This window comes from Odontomachus brunneus, unplaced genomic scaffold (genome assembly GCF_010583005.1).
Source record: "Odontomachus brunneus isolate Ranch 3 - 2012 unplaced genomic scaffold, Obru_v1 Obru_scaffold_001, whole genome shotgun sequence".
In the NCBI taxonomy this organism is placed as follows: Eukaryota; Metazoa; Arthropoda; class Insecta; order Hymenoptera; family Formicidae; genus Odontomachus; species Odontomachus brunneus.
In genome coordinates, this window is record NW_022639451.1 from 1,644,450 (window position 1) to 1,662,115 (window position 17,666).

The following is a 17,666-nucleotide window of genomic DNA, read 5'->3' on the forward strand; positions in this document are numbered from 1 at the left end:
AGCTGTTTATTCAATTGAATAAGTTATTATTAATGGTGGGGAAAGCATATGTTTCGGGAGACATGTATATTATACATATCCCGTTGGTAGCGAAAAAGTTAAGATGAATTTTAATCACTTTCCCACGCATTTAGACGAATAAAAATGCTACGATCGTATTCAGCGTCTCAAGAACCATAAGATTACATGATTTATGTTACATATTTTAGGTCAATATAGACCCATTTTACCGTTCTTTAACTCGCTTTGGAAATAGATCGATTATATCTGTCGGAGTATTGGATGAACGAGGCGGTCGTTGCCGGACCAGTTCAATCAACTGCACCCTTGCGAGCGTCGTGCGGCCAGGACGATCGTCCTTGTCGTCGCACGCCCGACGAAGATATAGTTATACACGAAGGGGGGCGAGCTGTGCTGTGAGGTAGACGGCGAGGTGGGCCTCGACGACACGACCCGTTCGTTTCTTCTTCTTTTTTTTTTTCATTCGAGTACAACAGGCTCGCCGCGGCGAAGTCGTCGTCTGAAACAAAGTGGCGCATTAGCGTTCCTTATGCGTGTATTGTTAACGAGCAGCGCAAATCGATGCACTCGTTAGTTAGGGCATCACTTGGCACGGTAGCTCTTCCCCCTCGGCGCAGCAGCGCTATGTTTCACTCCTTTCTACCGGCGATTTGTCTAGTCGCGTATGCAAACATACGCTGGGTGAAGGCGATTTGTTTAATGATGCTCTAGCGTCAGCAACGTCGTATCATCGGCGAGTGAATGCGCAATCTCCTCGGTAATAGTTAATCACGCGGTGTTCAGTCGGCATCGATCATATCGAAGGATACATGCGCGTCTTGATAGTAGAAATTTGGTAAAAAGAAATTTGGTAAAAATTACCACCTCGAAGGATGTCATTAGTAACAGATAATTTTATATAATTTATATCCTTATCATATATTATTATAATTATTATAATAATATAATAATGTTATATATTATAATTTTATATAATTTCATAATTATTATAATTATTATATAATTTATATCCTTATCATATATTATTATAATTATTATAATATAATAATGTTATATATTATAATTTTATATAATTTATATCCTTATCAATTATATTTAAATTTTAATTAGTAAGACTATGTTTGTGCGTGTGTGCATTTTAAAAATAATCTAATATAAATAATTTAAAAAATAATCTAATATAAAAATTTCTATAATAGTTTATAAAAAATATTAAAAATATATAAAAAATATTAAATATATTAATAAATATTAATATATTAATTAAATAAATTAATTTAATATTTTATTTATATAAAAATTAATATAATAAAATAATCTCTTGATGATATAATATTTTATGTATAATATCTGATATAATATTTGTAATAAGTATATTTTAAGACTATTACCAAGAAAATATTCTTTGTTGAAGATAATCATTGTTTAAAAGAAGGATGGTAAATCGAGTAATTGCTTCTCTTAGCAGTAGAATGATACTTTTCTGTGTGTAGTAAAGTTGAAAAGAATTAATATGAAAAAACTTGGTGATATTTATATAATTTCTTTTCGTGTATAACGCTCTAAACACATCATAATTTAAAATTCAACGGTATTAGCGAAAACACGGCAAAGAACCTGACGATCCTCTATCTTTCCTCTTTCTCCTCAATCGTCACTTTGGTAAAAGCGCGATATTGCGTTATTCAACAGGTTGCCGCCGCCCTCTTATCTACACTCACCTCAGGGCGGTTTTGCGCTCACCTCTTCGAGCCGACTTGATACTACTCAAAAGCACACATAAAAACAGCCCATAGAAACTCCCTGAAGTGTATTACACGTGTGAGAGAAAGAGAGAGGAAGATACACAACATTCCAACTTCGAGTTCGCGATATATACTGATGCGTCTCATTGGGAATACGGGTGTACGATATCCAGAAGATATGCGGCAGTGTCGGTATGCGCTTCATTACGGTATCTCATATCTGGAGAGGTAGGCTGCCGGGGTCTCGCGCATATCGCGGAACTGACAATCGGCGCGTAAGATACGAGGCCGTCGGCGGCGTAACTTCGATACCACACCCTCTTCGCCGTTCGAGGATACGACCTGCGAACGCGAGTCCGAGGACGGGGACGCAAGGACGACGCGATTCCCGCGCTTGCGTGGGCATTGCAATTCGCCTCGCTCGTCGCTCGGGTCGCGCGCACGCGCGCGTGGGGACTTAATGCCCCGTGGAAGCGAAAAGCACCTCGCGAAAATGATCGCGTGCCAACGGCGGATTCAAAACGTCCTGCTGTCCGGCCGGCCGGCCGGACGGATGGATCTCGTTTGGTCAGCGCGAGTCTCGCCGCGACGCATTCATTACCGTCAACGGAATGCATTATGCGCCTCATCCGCTGACAATACGTCGCGGCTGAAAACGCACGACTCTCCCGCCGCTTAATAAGTCGAGCCTCGGTGACGATGTCGCTAATTCTGCGCGCGACGTCTTCTGGTTAATGTCGCGCTCTTGCGCAGGATGCGCAGGCATTAATCCTTCGTGCTCTGGACCCGACAGGCTTGACCCTTTTTACGCGTATTGTGACGAAACGTTGAATAATTGTAATCTTGATAATTATAATCCCGGTAATGTATTACGGTCTTGAACACACTGAGACATAAAGATAGATGCTGATGACATTTGCTTGTACTAATATACATGTCTTCACATTGAGAACAAATTTCTTTCAAATGAGAAAATATATATCTTTCTAAAACCGTTGCTTTTCATAAAAGCAATTGTTTGTCCCATTTAAAAAAAAAATTAGATTTAAATAAATATATTATTTTAGTAAGAGAGACTGGGACTATTTGGCTACCGGGATAAGTTGGCAAAATCGATTATTTCTGCTATCTTCTAACAGAGTTACAGAATTAAGCGAGCAAGATTTTTATATATGTCAAAGATAATTTCGAAATTCCTGTCTGTTTGATTCTAAAATCTGTTAAAAAACAGAACAAATAATCGATTTTGCCAACTTACCTTGATAACTAACTAATCCCGGTTCCTTCTGCACATGGAATAAATATTTTTTTATTTTCCTGATATTTTTTCTCTCAATGCAGTATAATCATATTTTGAATAAAATCTAGTCATAATTTTGAATTTAATATAACATCAATTTTTATAATCTTATATAATTATAATTTATAAATCTTTTACGAGGAAATAAATATGATTTAATGTTCATTATTAAATATTTATTCTGTTTATTTTTCGAGTAATGAGAAAATGAAAGAAGTGTGATAAATTGAAATTGGTCGCATAAAAAAAAGTTTAAGAGAATCTTAACTTACTCATATTTAACACGTGACTTAAGATAAATGAATTTTTCAGATTTTTTTTCGCACGTGCTTTCATAGGAATTTGATAGCTTTGTGCTGTGTTAATTAGCGGGCGCTAATTAACAAGATCCGTGTTCCGTTATCGTACAATGTTAATTGACTCTGGACTACGTCGTAAATTGTTGACTTCACGACGTGATTTCTATTACCGAGTTCGTTAGATCGAGGCGAGTCGTAGTTTTATGAAAGTTCATGTGGGATGCCAACGGCATAATTATTTAACAGTGGCATAATGGATGACGCAGCCGCGGTATCCTGAAACTTTACAAGATTATGATGTATTGCTCTATTTTTGATCGCTGAGATATTATTGCGCTTCGTACTCACGCATCTCGCGTTTAGCGCTAAACGTAGGCGTTGCGATTCTTGAGTTTTATGAAGATCACGTTCAATGTTATCATGAACCAAGAATCGCGCTGCTGCGTTTAGCGCTATGTGTGCGATTTAAATGCTAACTCCTCACTCGGGATAATACAAGAGAAAGAATTAAAGAAGATATAGGATATATGAGAGATAAGAAAGACTTTGGAAAGAATATTTTATATTTCAGTAATTTACATGAACAGAGAATATTATTGTTTCTTTTCATATATATTTTTTCTTAATTTTACTATATTTCTAGTGCAGGAAAATAGACTGTCACAGTAAAGTCTACACTTTTAATATACTGAGAAAAAAATATCTAAGAAATAGAAAATATTTCTTTGATAAATAATAATAGCATATTTATAAAATATTTTAATTATTACTAAAACTATTAATATTCTTCAAAAGAAAATAATATATATTTTGTTAAAACTTTAGCTTTTCATAAAAGCAATCGTTTATTTTATTTAAACACAAAAGAATTTAGATTTAACTAAATATGTTATTAGCACCGAATAAATATCTCTTGCTATCTCTCTTTTCTCACTTGATTAAATATTTTTTATTTTTTAGATATTTTTTCTCTTAATGTAATTTCAATTCCGAAAATGTAAGCGTATGAAATGAAAGAGTAGTCACTGCATAATGTTGACATATTTCTACTCAATGTGTACAATTTTCTAGTAATTTTCACTACAAAATTCTGTTAGTGTAGATATACACGGAGAGAATTTTACAGTAAAAATTACTATAGAGTTTTGTAACTGATACTGAATAGATTGATACTTTCTACAGTAATTTACTATCCCTTCATTTCACATGTGCTAATTATATTTTAGGAACTAAAGTATGCTATTAAAACACTTGCTGTGTTTCCAGAAATTTGTTTAACCTAATCGAATCTTTTTTCTGTTTGCACCATTAGAAACATCGTAAAATTGAGAAGAATTTATATAAAAAAAGAAACTGTAATCTTTTCGATAACTTTTCTCCGTATGACAATATTATAAAACGACATATTTCTTGAGGATGTCTTACAGAACGATTCTACCATGTAAAAAAGAGCGTAAGCAAGTTACCTAGAGACTCTCTAGGATCGCTATCTCGGGGATCGTTTCTGCGAACATTCGAAACTCGAGACTACATGTGGCCGGTATGTGTGTGTGTGTGTGTGTATGTGTGTTTGTGTGCGTGTCATGAGACAAGAATCTCGTCGAATCCACGCCCAGCTCGCAAAGCCGCGTAACATTGTGCTGCCGGGGCATCCGCGAAAATTATGATGTACCATAACTGACGACACCGTACATCACGCGCTTCGTCCGTTTCGCACCGCGTTGTCGCGCTGAAACTATCGTCGTAAAATAAGAGAACGGACGCGCACATGTCTTCCCTCTCCGCCGTGGTAGTCGTTGTCGAAGTCGAGCCATTAACTTTTTCCACGGGCTCGTTAAGCCGGATTCTCACCGTTTCGTGGGTGATACCGAGGAAGAGCGGAGGCGCCGTATAGCGCTCGGCATTATCGATCGCCATCAATTACAAGCCGCCCGAGATCGCCGGTCGTTAAGCCGGTGTCGATTAGATCGTTTAACCTCGGCAACTTTCTCGCGGGAGAGCGCGATCTCGACCGGCGCGCGTCCGTAAATTGATAGTGTAAAAACGTCCTCGTCAAATTAGACGCTCTGCACCTTCTTCCCTCGGTAGCCGAACAGTGCAAATCGGAATAAATCCCATGAACTAATAACAGGAGTTTCCTTAACTGTCTTCGATGTCGTCATTTCCAACTACTCTTAACTCTGAAACAATCATTGTTACTTTTGTCGATTGAAAATTCTTCCCCATTTAGTTAAAGAACTGTACGTGGGGTAACTCGGGAATTAAACTCAGGTGTCTTAAATTTTCGAATAGAATAAATCAGACATAAATAAAGAGTATATAAAGGGGAATTATATAAAGTTCTTTATATAAAATGGAATTGTTATTTATATTTTTGGAGAAAGAAAAATATAGTTTATTTTTTTGAATTCTTGTAACAGTCAGAATTGTAAAAATTGCGTTTTTACTACAAAAGAATTATTTTGTTTATTTGGGGCCTAAAGTAAGGAAAACCACGGTTTTCTAGGATGTTTGAGGTGTCTTCCACGTTGGTCACCAGTGGTTGACACTATGATACTATCGTGTCTTAAGTGTAGAATACAATTAATCGAATCCAAAAAAAGAAAATGGTTTTACGGTCAATACATGGAATATTATAATTCTTTTTTACGGTCAATACATAGAATATTATAATTTTTTGTATAAATTCTTTTCAATTTCATTATTTCTAATAGTGCAGAGATGGATTGTCAGTGAGACTGTCAGGAATAGACTTGATAAGGGAAATAGTAAGTCTGTTAATAAAACATTTCAGTTCTCAAAATATATAAATAGCATGTGCAAAATGGAACAAGATAGCTAATTATCTCAGAATGTTGAATCTATTTCTTGATTATAAAATTTTATAATAACCACGAAATTCTCTCCTAAAAAGTGCACAGAGCCATTGAAACGAGGTACAAAATATTCTATAATAAATTTCACAATAAAATTCTCCCCAGAGAAATATAGAGAGAGCATATATACCGAGAGAGAAAAAATACGTAAGAAATAGTGTGTGAATATTTATCCGATGAATATTGATAACACACATTTACTTCCACTAATATATAAAACATTTTTTAAATAAGAAAATATACACTTTTACACAAAATGTCTTAAAGAAAATCTTAGCTTTTCACGAAAACAATTGTTTAAATGGAAGAATTTAGGTTTATAAACATGTTATTGACATTCACCGAATAAATATCCGAACTGTCTTCTGGATACAATTATCTTTTTAGGCAAAGAGATATAATTTGTGTGAATTATTTAAATAAAGGGATAAATATTATTTTTTGATTATAGATATTTTAATTATAGATATTTTTTTATATTAATATAAAATATCTGAAACTATCATTTTAGATATTTTTTTCTCTTAGTGTACGTATATTGCATTTCGAGTCCCATTAATTTAAACATCGAGAGAATGCATCGTGAAGTCCAACTGCCCCACGTGAGTTTCCCCAAGTGAATCCGCGAATCTGCCTATCGGTGAGCCCGCACATGTCTCTTACGCATTTTTCCGCGCGTGTGGCGCGTGCGAGCGTTCAGCGCGGGGAACGTGCCGCGGTTACTCTCGCGTGCTTACCTGCGTGCGTGCGTGCGTGCGTGCGTGCATGCGTGCGCGCGTGCACCTTCGCTCACTGCCATTCTCGGCTAAGATTTCTCTCCCCTCCGTCTCGCTCACTCCGGGCGCACGCACACGTGCGCGTACGGCCGTGTCGCGTGTGTACCTCCGTCGTCGCGGGCTACACGCACGCACGCATCACGCACGCACGCGGCCACGCACCCACACATCCGCGCGCCCTCTCCTCATCTCTCTCTCCCTCTCGGTCCCGCGTTCTCTAAGGCGACTTACGCCTACACGTTGTAGTTGCAGCATCCACACTTAGCCCTCCTCAGTCCAGCGCGTGCCTCCACGCGACCAACCACCACCTCGACCACTGCTCTCTCACTCTCGCGCGGATCCGCGGTGGCAGGCATCCGACCGACAGCGGATCCCGCCGTCAACTTCCTCTCGCGCTGACAGTGCCCTTTTGGCAGCGGCCGCTCGATCGCGCGGGTTGTGATCGTGTCGCATGCGTTGCGTGTCGCGTGTCTCTCCGTCAGTCGAGTCAAGGTGTATCGGACGTCTGTCAACGACGAGTGTCGTCGACGACGCTTTCTCTGCCGGTGCGACGGGCCATCGGTGAATTCCCCGGTTGGGAAAGCTCACAGGCGTTCCAGTGACGTAAAAGCACGCTGCTTCGTCACAGTTGAATCGTGCTCCGATTTTCAAACGCGGATTGTCGAGCCGTGTGTCACTCTGAATTAAGTAAAAAGGGAGCAGAAGGAAGTGCGTTTCCTCTGTCATAGAGTCGCGAATAATTCCAGACTAATTGGGTCTTGCGAAAAGACGCATGTGCAGTTAACGCTCACCAGTAGCGCGGAATAACCTAATGAGCGCTCGAGACGTCGGCTTTTGCAATCTCTTCTGCATTACGAAACGCCGCGCGATCTCGCACACCCGTTCGTAAAACTGACAAACTGCCCGCTAAAAATTCACCTGCCGGAAACTCGCGGATGAATTGTCGTCGAGATAGATGGCTGGCTGAGGTGGTGTTCGCGCATCCTCCCAGTGTGTCATTACGCGTTACGTTATCCGCACCCTGTGCGCGAGTCGCGAACTTTCGTGGTGGCCCATCACTCTTCTCACCACACTAAGAAGAGCAGTGTTTGGCACTTGTAATCGAAGGCACTTGTGTGATGAAGGAATCCTGACCAGGAGAACTATTTTTGCAGTAGATGTTACCGTAGTGTTAGTGATAATAGTAATAAACTTCACATGTATATTGCTGCTATCACTTTTGGTTGGAGCAGCAAGAGGATATAGTTGGCGTCAAAAGCAACAATTATTTTTGGCGAGGTTGATCATTCGTTGTTCTCTAAGTGCAGTGAAAATCCGACGTGATAATTTCGCGAACGTAACGGGAGTGCAGGAGTTTTCCTCATTATCGTATCGGAGGATACCAAGATACGAAGTCTCGGAGGAGAGAAGAAATAAAAAAAAAAGAGTAAAACAGAACATCTCACCAACGACGAGTTCTTCAGCGCGAAGTTTCGCGCGCGAGCGTATTCGCTAGGCCGTAAACGGCCGCAATCGGTGGCGGGAGCGAGCCAGGTCGTCGATAGCTGGTGATTTGATCGGAACGAGCAGCGCGAGAGCTCGACTAAACGAGGGAATTCGCGTTCGATCTGCGCGCGTCGCCGCGACGGATTCGATCGGAACCTGTTGACGGCCGAAGCGTGCGTTTCGCCGACGATCTCGATCGCGTTCGGCATCTGGTCTCATCAGGGGGACGATAAAACGCCGTCCGCCGTGAGGACGGCCACGCGAAGGTGGACCCGGCAGTTTATCGATCCGCCGATCGATCGGCTGCCGTGCATCGGCGACACAACGCGACGTCGTGCTTGCTCTCTCTCTTCCTCTCTTTTCCGCTCGCGAGAGCGGGCGAGCGTGGCAGGCACGCGGGATTGGAAATCGGCGAGCGTGGGTCGACACACGGCGCCAACCTGTTGCTTCGCGATCGGACTCGTTTCCATTTAGAGGACTTACCGCGGGAGGCCAGCCGTCGGCCCGCCGTGGCTCCACCACCGTGGGACCCGTCCTCGATTTGGAGCCGGGAATTAATCACGAGCGAACGCAGCACAGGACGGCCGAGTGCCCGCTTCTGATTAACGCCGGTGTGCCTGCGTCTTTATCGGGGACGTTGTTGTTGCCGTTGTCGGGAGCAGGAGTCGCCCGGAGGTAACGCGGCTCTTGGACTCGCGGCCGGCGATTGATCCTGGCTACTTTCCGATCAACGCCGCGCGGCCACCTTCTTATCCGCCTTCTCCGAGAAGGAGGTTGTCGCGGCGATAGGAAGCCTTCGAGATATGCCCTCGACTCGCGGCGAGGAATTAATCAGACGAGCCCCGGCGTAGATCGAGTGGCCACTTGTGTCTAGGGCCGATGTAGCGGCTTCTTCTCGAGTGGATTGTAGAATCACACGAGTCGGCGGGGCGAGTGAGGCTCCTGGACTCTCTTCCCTGGAGCCAGTGATTAATGACGACGCATCGCGGTCGAGTATGTACGTTCGATTAACGTCCAGATGCAAATGACAAATAGTGCGAACTGCCCTGTCGACACCGGTGTGTAGTGTAGCACTTTATCGCGTGGTGTTCGTGAGTGTCCAACAGTGTCTGGAAAGGGAACATAAGAATTATTATCACACGAGGAAGAGAGGAAACACAGAGAGAAAAGGAAGTCAAAATCCACGACGCAGACCGCGTCTGCGAGTTACGTCGGAGATCAAGAGACCGATGTGACTTTGAAGAGAACGAGGAAGAAGAGAAGAAGAAGAAGCAGAGGTGGAGTCCACGGCTCCGAGCTCAAGATGCCTAGTCACACGGTGATCAGCTTGATGGTCCTCTGGGCCGGCTTGTCGTTGGCGAGCCTATCGACCAGGGAGCTGCTGGAGTGTCGGGCAAACTTGACGGCGGCGATCAGGAACGACACGACGTTCCTGGGCAAGGTGCGCCAGTCGGACTACATCTTCACGGGGAAGATCAAGGAGCTGCGCCACGGCCAACTGCTGCACGCGCGCGTCAAGAGGGCGATCAAGGGCGCGCTCAACGCCACCGTCGATCTCACCGTGAACGACACCTGCGGCCAGTACGTGCGCCGCGGCTACACCGGCATCTTCATGGCGCGCCGCGGCGCCGGCAAAGTCGTCATGCACTTCGGCCCGGTGCCGCTCACGCTCGCCAACCTCGACAGGCTCAACGCCGCCGTCAGAGGTGAGTGTCGCGGCCGTTTTTCCTTCACTTTCACGTGCGCGCGCGTGCATACGTGCGCTCATGGTATGCGTTCTAACTTATACACTTATAGTTATAAAATAGACTGCACCTTTATGCGCGGAAAAAGAATATTTCACAACTGTCACAAGTGAACACCTCGCGCTCTAGTCTAGCAAATCTATAACCGTAACATACCGACAACCAGTTTGCTATGTTAGAGTAAGTCGCAGAGCTATATAAGATTTGCGATTGTACCTGGTAAAGTTGATGTTATAACACGGCAGATTTGTTAGCAAAGATGATTCTATACTACAACTAATGGAAGATATAGTTTGGTACGCAACTAATCATTTTGCTGTTATATTAAAAGAAATTTGGTACATTTACCGGATTTCAATGTAGTTAAAATTTAGCTACTAAATTATCAGTTGCTCCGGTAATAGAAGTTAGCTAGAGCAAAAGTGCTCAATAAAGTGTCTCGGATGTTTACTCTTTGACCCTCTGTTACCCCATTCAAGTAGAATAAGAAAATATTAAGTTATTAAGTAAAAATATTAAGTTATTAAGTGTATAAATATATTCACGTAAAGATATATACTTTATATCAATGCATTATATCATAAATATATACAGTTATTGATATAAAAAGGCAAACTTAAATTGTAACGCATAATTCTTATTACGGTCGTGCGCAATCAGACTTAATAGAGGTGCACTTCTACGTAAAGAGAACAAAAGTATTTCTTCATGTATGAAGAAATACTTTTGTTTCACAAATTAGCTCGAAATACGAAAAGATTTGTTGCAGGAACTAAAATAATATGAAATATAAAGAATGGGCTTGAGCCATTCGATAATTGCTTCTAAATCTAATATCTTTGCTGCACCAGCAAATCTGTTTAGTTATAACAGTCCAACTTGTACAGCAATCTATAGACTTGCAAACCTAAATTTTTAAAAAACTAAAAATTTTTTCTATGTATAAAGTGGCTGAAGCCAAAAATGCAGGACAAAGATATGCTGAGTTAGATGCTTTTTCTGTCACCCACTATTACAGAAAAGGATAATGTAAAAGAAACAAAATGTGAAATATAGCGAGAGAAAGAGGGGAGACCAACTGATAGCTCCTCTTCCTTCGTTCTCTCCTTCAACTAAGCAATTAGACAAGGAAAGCATTTCTGTGTTGTCTTCTCTCATAATACTGACTTCATCCCTCCTGCGGTAGTTCACAGTCTATTCTACGTGTCTATGGCTTTAACGAGATGCCGCGCTAAAACGCGCTCCGTTAATTGGATAAGTCGGGCTACGTCCAGCGTGAACGTACGTGTAGCCGACGTGGAGGTCGGCGCAGCTGAAGGCGCAGTGGTCGGCCGTCGGTTTAGGTTTAATAGATCTCGTCGTAAGTGATCGCCGTTACTTTCGCAACGGAACACCCGTTCCGCTTCTCGTTCCTCTGGCTTCTCGTTCCCGGGTATTTGCGCCGCTGTTTAACGCAGGCACACCGGAAGTATTGGCGTATGGCCTGTCAACTTCTTTCGTTGGTCTCTGATTTTCGCGGCTCAGCAGTGAGCAACCGTGGGAATCGTGGGACGAGAATGCGCGATCTTGAGCCCCGCGAACGCAAATACACGACAAAACTTGACTTTTCGTCGAATGGACGCCACTCGGGTGGGATTTGGATCTCTTGAGGTAAGAACAGTCTCGTAAAAGCGTGGATGGTTCACCCCGGCTCGCGCGTTTTGTCATTCGCCAGCACGGGGACTTATTATTCAGATTTCTATTTTGTTATTCCGCACTTCGCATAATTTAGAGGTAAAGGGGAGAATTCATATCCGCGATGATTCTTCTCCTTTTTCGCGCATTGTGCGCGGTATTCTCTCGCGAGAGTCATGCGTGAGCGTGTTGACACGCGGTGCGTTGTCGGCACGTAGGTGGATGAAACACGTCAGTCGGTTAGCATTCAAGGTCCACCGGACCATTGTCTCTCGGCAAAGGCCTGAGAACCAGAAACTCTTGGGGAGTGTTCTCGAGATTTAATTGTCGAGAATACTGAGGGAATTATCGAAAGTTTTCATCAAAGTTTTGGCTTCATATTAATTCTATCAATTTCGTCGAATTTAAAGGACCAATAAAAATCTCTCGAGATACAATACTATATTTCTTTGATATAATGTTGGGCATTATTCGATTCCAATGTTCTTTTACTAAAATAATCGATAATACTAAATAATCGATAATTCAACTATTGAAATTAATTTATATGTATAAAATCACAAATACTTAGAATTAATTATTAATTAATATACAAAATCAATCACATCAAAATTTTATTAATAATTAATTTCATCAATCAATGAAATTTTTGGTGGTTTTATATATAACGATTAATTAATTTTGATGATTGATTTGTTGATCAAAATTTTGATTTTATATTAACCCTACTAATGCTGTCGAATTAGAGAACTAATAATGCAAAATCTCGAGGTACAACACTATTTTTCCATGATATAGCGTTAATCATTAATCGATTAAAATTTTGTTTTACTAAGATAATCGGCGAATCAATAATTAATCAGTCGTCATATATAAAATCACAAATAATTTTATCAATTGAGCGAATTAATTACTAATCAGTTATATATATATATATATATATATATATATATATATATATATATTTATTATATATATTAGTTAAATATATAACTATATATATATATATATATATGTATATATATATAGTTATATAATTAGTTATGTATATTAATAATTCTGTTTTGTGTTTAATTCTGTTTTGATGATAGAAGTAATTGCTCATCACCCTTTTATTGAGGCTGAAAGAAAGATTCATTTAAGAATAGTTTAATGTTAAATAATCTCTGTGGTATATCTGTATTTTGCTCGTAAATTCAACAGTATGCTGTCCTGGAGTCAATTCCTGGTTATTATCGTGGCCAATCATCGAATAGGGTCATATGAAAATTGACCGGAAATGCGACGTTAACTAATGAATATTATATAGTTAATTAATGGACAATGAATTAATAAAGAGAAATATCCCCAATACATATCGTGCACACAACCATTGTAGAAAAGACCACTAGAACTAGTTTTATACGAGGGTAGGTTATGACAATGCTTTTATTTCATAAAGCAACAGAAATAGAATAATGCTTTACAGACAAAGAAACTCTCATCTCTCATGCCAACATGTTAGTTTCCCCCTACTCGCTGTCTCGGCCACGACAACTAGAGATATTAATCTGATTGAGTTGTTACTTCTGGCCTCGTGTGGCCTACGTGATAATTTGATATTTATAATCATTCGCGCGCGCCTCCAGGTTGCGGAATTGTTACCTGGAACATTGTCGCGATTTCTCGGCCACCGAATATGATTAACGGGCGAAGACGGTTTGTCATTGTTTTGGAGCATATTTTCGCTCCCCTTGCTCTTTGTTTTGGTAGTCTCGCGCGTCGCGTACTCTTCCGCGACCTACGAGTCATTACGTACTGAGCCGACGAGCGCGACGCACACCCGCGACGCGGAGCACGTGTATATCGACGCATTATTTTTACAATTCCTGTCGGCTGATCGAGATATTACGTCGGTCATTGGGAATTTAATCGTATCGGACTGTCGTCGGCGTTAATGTCGTGTTAGTTAATGCACACTTCTCCGATCGAATCGTGTCCGCGCGAGTATCAGTGTCAATGAGTGTCCCCGGTATTACGTGGCAGCCAGGAACAGGATGAAAGGATCGCGGCAAGACGCAGGACGTCGATACGCCATAGATTTTAAGGTGTGTGAAATTATTTATCGCATAGAATAATTACGTTTTTAGCGTTTCTAACTCGCCGAAAATAATCCCGAGTCGAAATTTTGAATCTATTTTGTGGCCGGTATACAAAAATGTCATTTTTATTTTATAAACAATTATAACTTCATGAGTTTTTGATTATTCGTTAAATATACTTGTATCATACAATAAGAAATATCGAGCCAACTGAAAGACAGTCCATGAAAGCGAATCTTTTATTAATTACGCTTTCAAGTAAATTAGAATATTCAATTCTCTCTAGCCAAATTCTCCCAAACCCAGTAAACGAAAATAAATAAATAAAATTGTTAATAACGAAGGCTAGATATTCATTTACTTGTTAATTTTATTATTTATTTAATGTTTTATTATGTTCTTATTATTTGCTTGTCGCATATGTTTCATCTGAGTAAGTTATATAATTTGTAACCTTTTATTGAAATTAAAAATTAAGAATAAATGAAATGTTGAATATTGATGCAATTAAGCATTAAATAATTTTTTGTCAGAATTTTTCCAAGTTTTAGCATCAAGAACGGCAATATATAACCAATTGTGATATTAAAGTAAAGAAGGAAATATTGTAATAAAATTTACGTTGAAATTATATTTTTTTTCATTGAAAAGTTAGGCTATACCAAAATTACTATAGAAATAATAAAACTTACGATCTCTCTGTCAAATGTACGATATAAAAGACATTCAAGTAATTGAAATAATATGTAATAAAGAGTAATAATATTGGAATAATTTGTAGTAAAGAGTTAAACACGCATTTCTGAAGAAATATGTAATAATTATATTAATTTTGGCATATTACATTTTTAAACGAATATATAATAATTTTAGTAATAATTCTATCCATGAATTTACAAAAATCTTGTGAATTTCACTGCAATATTTTCTCCGTGCGCAGTGATTGTATCTTGAAATTCTCCATTGATTCTTGGAGTTTAAATTCGCGGAATTCGCGTAAAACCAAAATCGCGGGAATGGAGAACAGGCTCCGACGTCACATCTGGTCGTGATCTTGAATGATTTCGCGCGATTGCAAGTCGCGCGCCGCTCCCCGAAAGAAAGAACGCGGCACTCCGCGGCGAAAATTTGATTCATCGCGGCGCGTTTAACCCCGAGGATTATTAAATCAAACCGCATCGCCTCACGCACGCGGGCAGACACGCACGCACGCCGGGGCCTCACGTACATACCCCTTTTCATCGCGTTAATCGCGCTAAATAAAGCGACGCGCATTATAAATAAATTACGACTATAACTTACGCTCCTTTACGACCCGGGCGGCGTTTAATTCCTCCCCCGGGGCAAATGATACCGATCCGACGTGATGTACCCCGACGGTCGCCGGGATTGTTTCGTGGACTATTAAAGAAATTAATGTAGGAATTATAAGACTGGCTCTTCTCGGGGCACATCGCGGCTCCCAAAGTATAATAGGCACTATGATTTATTTAATAAGTGGAGATTAAGTGCGGCCCCTCTCCCTCCCTCTCTTTCTCTCTCTCCCTTCTCTTTTTCTGGCTGCTCGGCTCCTCTCCTTTTTTTGTCCGAAGGATCGGTTTACGGTCGAACGTGTAGCGCGACGATGTCAACGATGCGATACGACGACGTTGATGAATAAAAGTCGTCCCCGTCGGGCCCCCGCGGCTAATCGTTTAATCTCAATAACTCACAATGTGTGCCGGGCGAGCCGACAAGGCTATCGCCGTCGCTTTTCCACCGACACCCGTTCCTTTTCACCGTCATTTGCAAGTCGATCGATCGATCGGTCGGTCGGTTGCGTCGCGTTGCGTTGTAAAGTGTCGCCGGATCTTTTGACGAAAGCCGTCGTGTATAATTAGAAGTTTTTCCGACGATGCCCGCGGGGCCCGATCCGAGCTAACGAGGAGTTTAGTACGTCCGGCGCGACCAGGCGTCAATCAGAGGACACGGAAGTGTCCGTTTGCAATAATGAAAGGGTGGTGGGTGCCGCTGAGAGAAAATCGCCACTTACGGTCGCGCGGCCGCGCCGGGCGCCGATTATGTCTTCCGCGATCTGACGTGATTCCCAGCTACGCGGCAATACACGCCCATACCATACTTGAATATTTATTTGTGGGATGTTTATTTTCGCCAAAAAATTTATTTCTGTAAAACACAAAGTTCATTTTTGTGAGTAAACTTTGTATCTCACAAATAAATTTTCAAATATTTTTTTTCAGTGTACTGAAAAAAGTACATTGCGTAGTAAAATTGTAAACAATTTATATACAGAGATAATATTATATATGTAGTTCTTTTTCATATAAATTTTTTCAAATTTTGCTATATCTGTCAGTAGGATAATAAACTGTCAGTAAGATCTATTTTGCTGAGAAACATAGCGAATTTCGCTAAAAACGTAATAAACGTTTAAATAGTACATTTCAATTCCTAAAATATAAGTTTGTAAAATATATTTAATTCTTATAATATAATATAGCACATACACGGAAAAAACAATTCTGTTGGTGCAACTGAATTTTCGGTTGCTCAGGGATCAGACGAAAACTCGGCTGTAGGAACAGAAAAATTCCTTTATGAGGCTTCTGTATAGTTAATTGTTCTCAGTTGCTCGAACCGAGTTCTAATATCGCTAAATGTTCAAACGAATATTTTCGGTTGCGATAACAGAAATATTAGTTTTCAAAACAGAGATATCGCTTCTGATCACCTAATTTTCACTTGGTTCCTATTCGCTTGCACTAACTGAGATTATTTTTTGTGTGTATGAAATAAAAGGATAGTGAATTACTGCAGAATATAGCGATAATGCAGATCCTCTCGTTTACAAAGCCCTACATTGAAAAACTCATTTAGTTGAGTTAACCAAAATTTGGTTAAAATAAGGTGGAACAAATGATTTGATTGTGAGAAACAATATTTGGTACTTTGAACCAAAGGTTTGATTTTTTTAAACGAAAATGAAACAGATTTAGTTTTAGGGAATCAAATCTTCGGTGGAAAGAACGAAATTTTGGCCCTCACAACCGGAACATTTGTTCGACCCTATTTTAACCAAATTTTGATTAACCCAACTAAATGAATTTTTCAGTGTAAAGTAATTTTTGCTGCAAAATTCTTTCCATGCGTATGAAAAGGAATAATAATATATGTAATCTTTCCGCGTAGAATGGACTTATTGCGTGTCACCATCCTCGAGGATGAAAACACTTTGCGGTGGACATTCGTGTTGGTATATAAGGAAGGGTGTCGAGATTGATGTACTGTTAACTCCCTCGTACGCAACATCTTCGAAGGTGCTGCCCACCTCTCCCTCTTCCTTCTGCGCCAATCTTATCGTTTACTTGGACGATCGCGACTACACGGCGCCGCGTTAATCACGACATCGTTCGTTCATTGCACGTCGATTTTCTGGAATCGTCGGATTCTCCCGTTAACTCCCGCGAAGTCGTTTTATTATCACGATGCGGCCATTATCGTGACGACGATTTATGCCGTTCGGCTGGCGCGCAAATTTCGCCTGTGGGTGGAATTATGATACACCTCCTTCGAGCGTGCTTTTTTCAACTCCGCTATCTCCTCTTCCCGGTACGTAATTTTCGTAGAAGCACCGCGCGTTACGTATCGCGAGATAAGTACTGCG

At 40.6% G+C, this 17,666-nt stretch overlaps 1 protein-coding gene across 1 annotated transcript in view; it reads left to right on the top strand.

Moving 5' to 3' along the window:
* Positions 1-7,305: 7,305 nt before the first annotated feature.
* LOC116845425 overlaps positions 7,306-17,666 on the top strand; it is a 128,336-nt gene continuing 117,975 nt past the window's right edge. Inside the window, exon 1 of the mRNA XM_032818125.1 lies at positions 7,306-10,208. Coding sequence (XP_032674016.1) covers positions 9,806-10,208 — 403 coding nt within the window. The 5' untranslated portion in view covers positions 7,306-9,805. The remainder of the gene's footprint in view (positions 10,209-17,666) is intronic.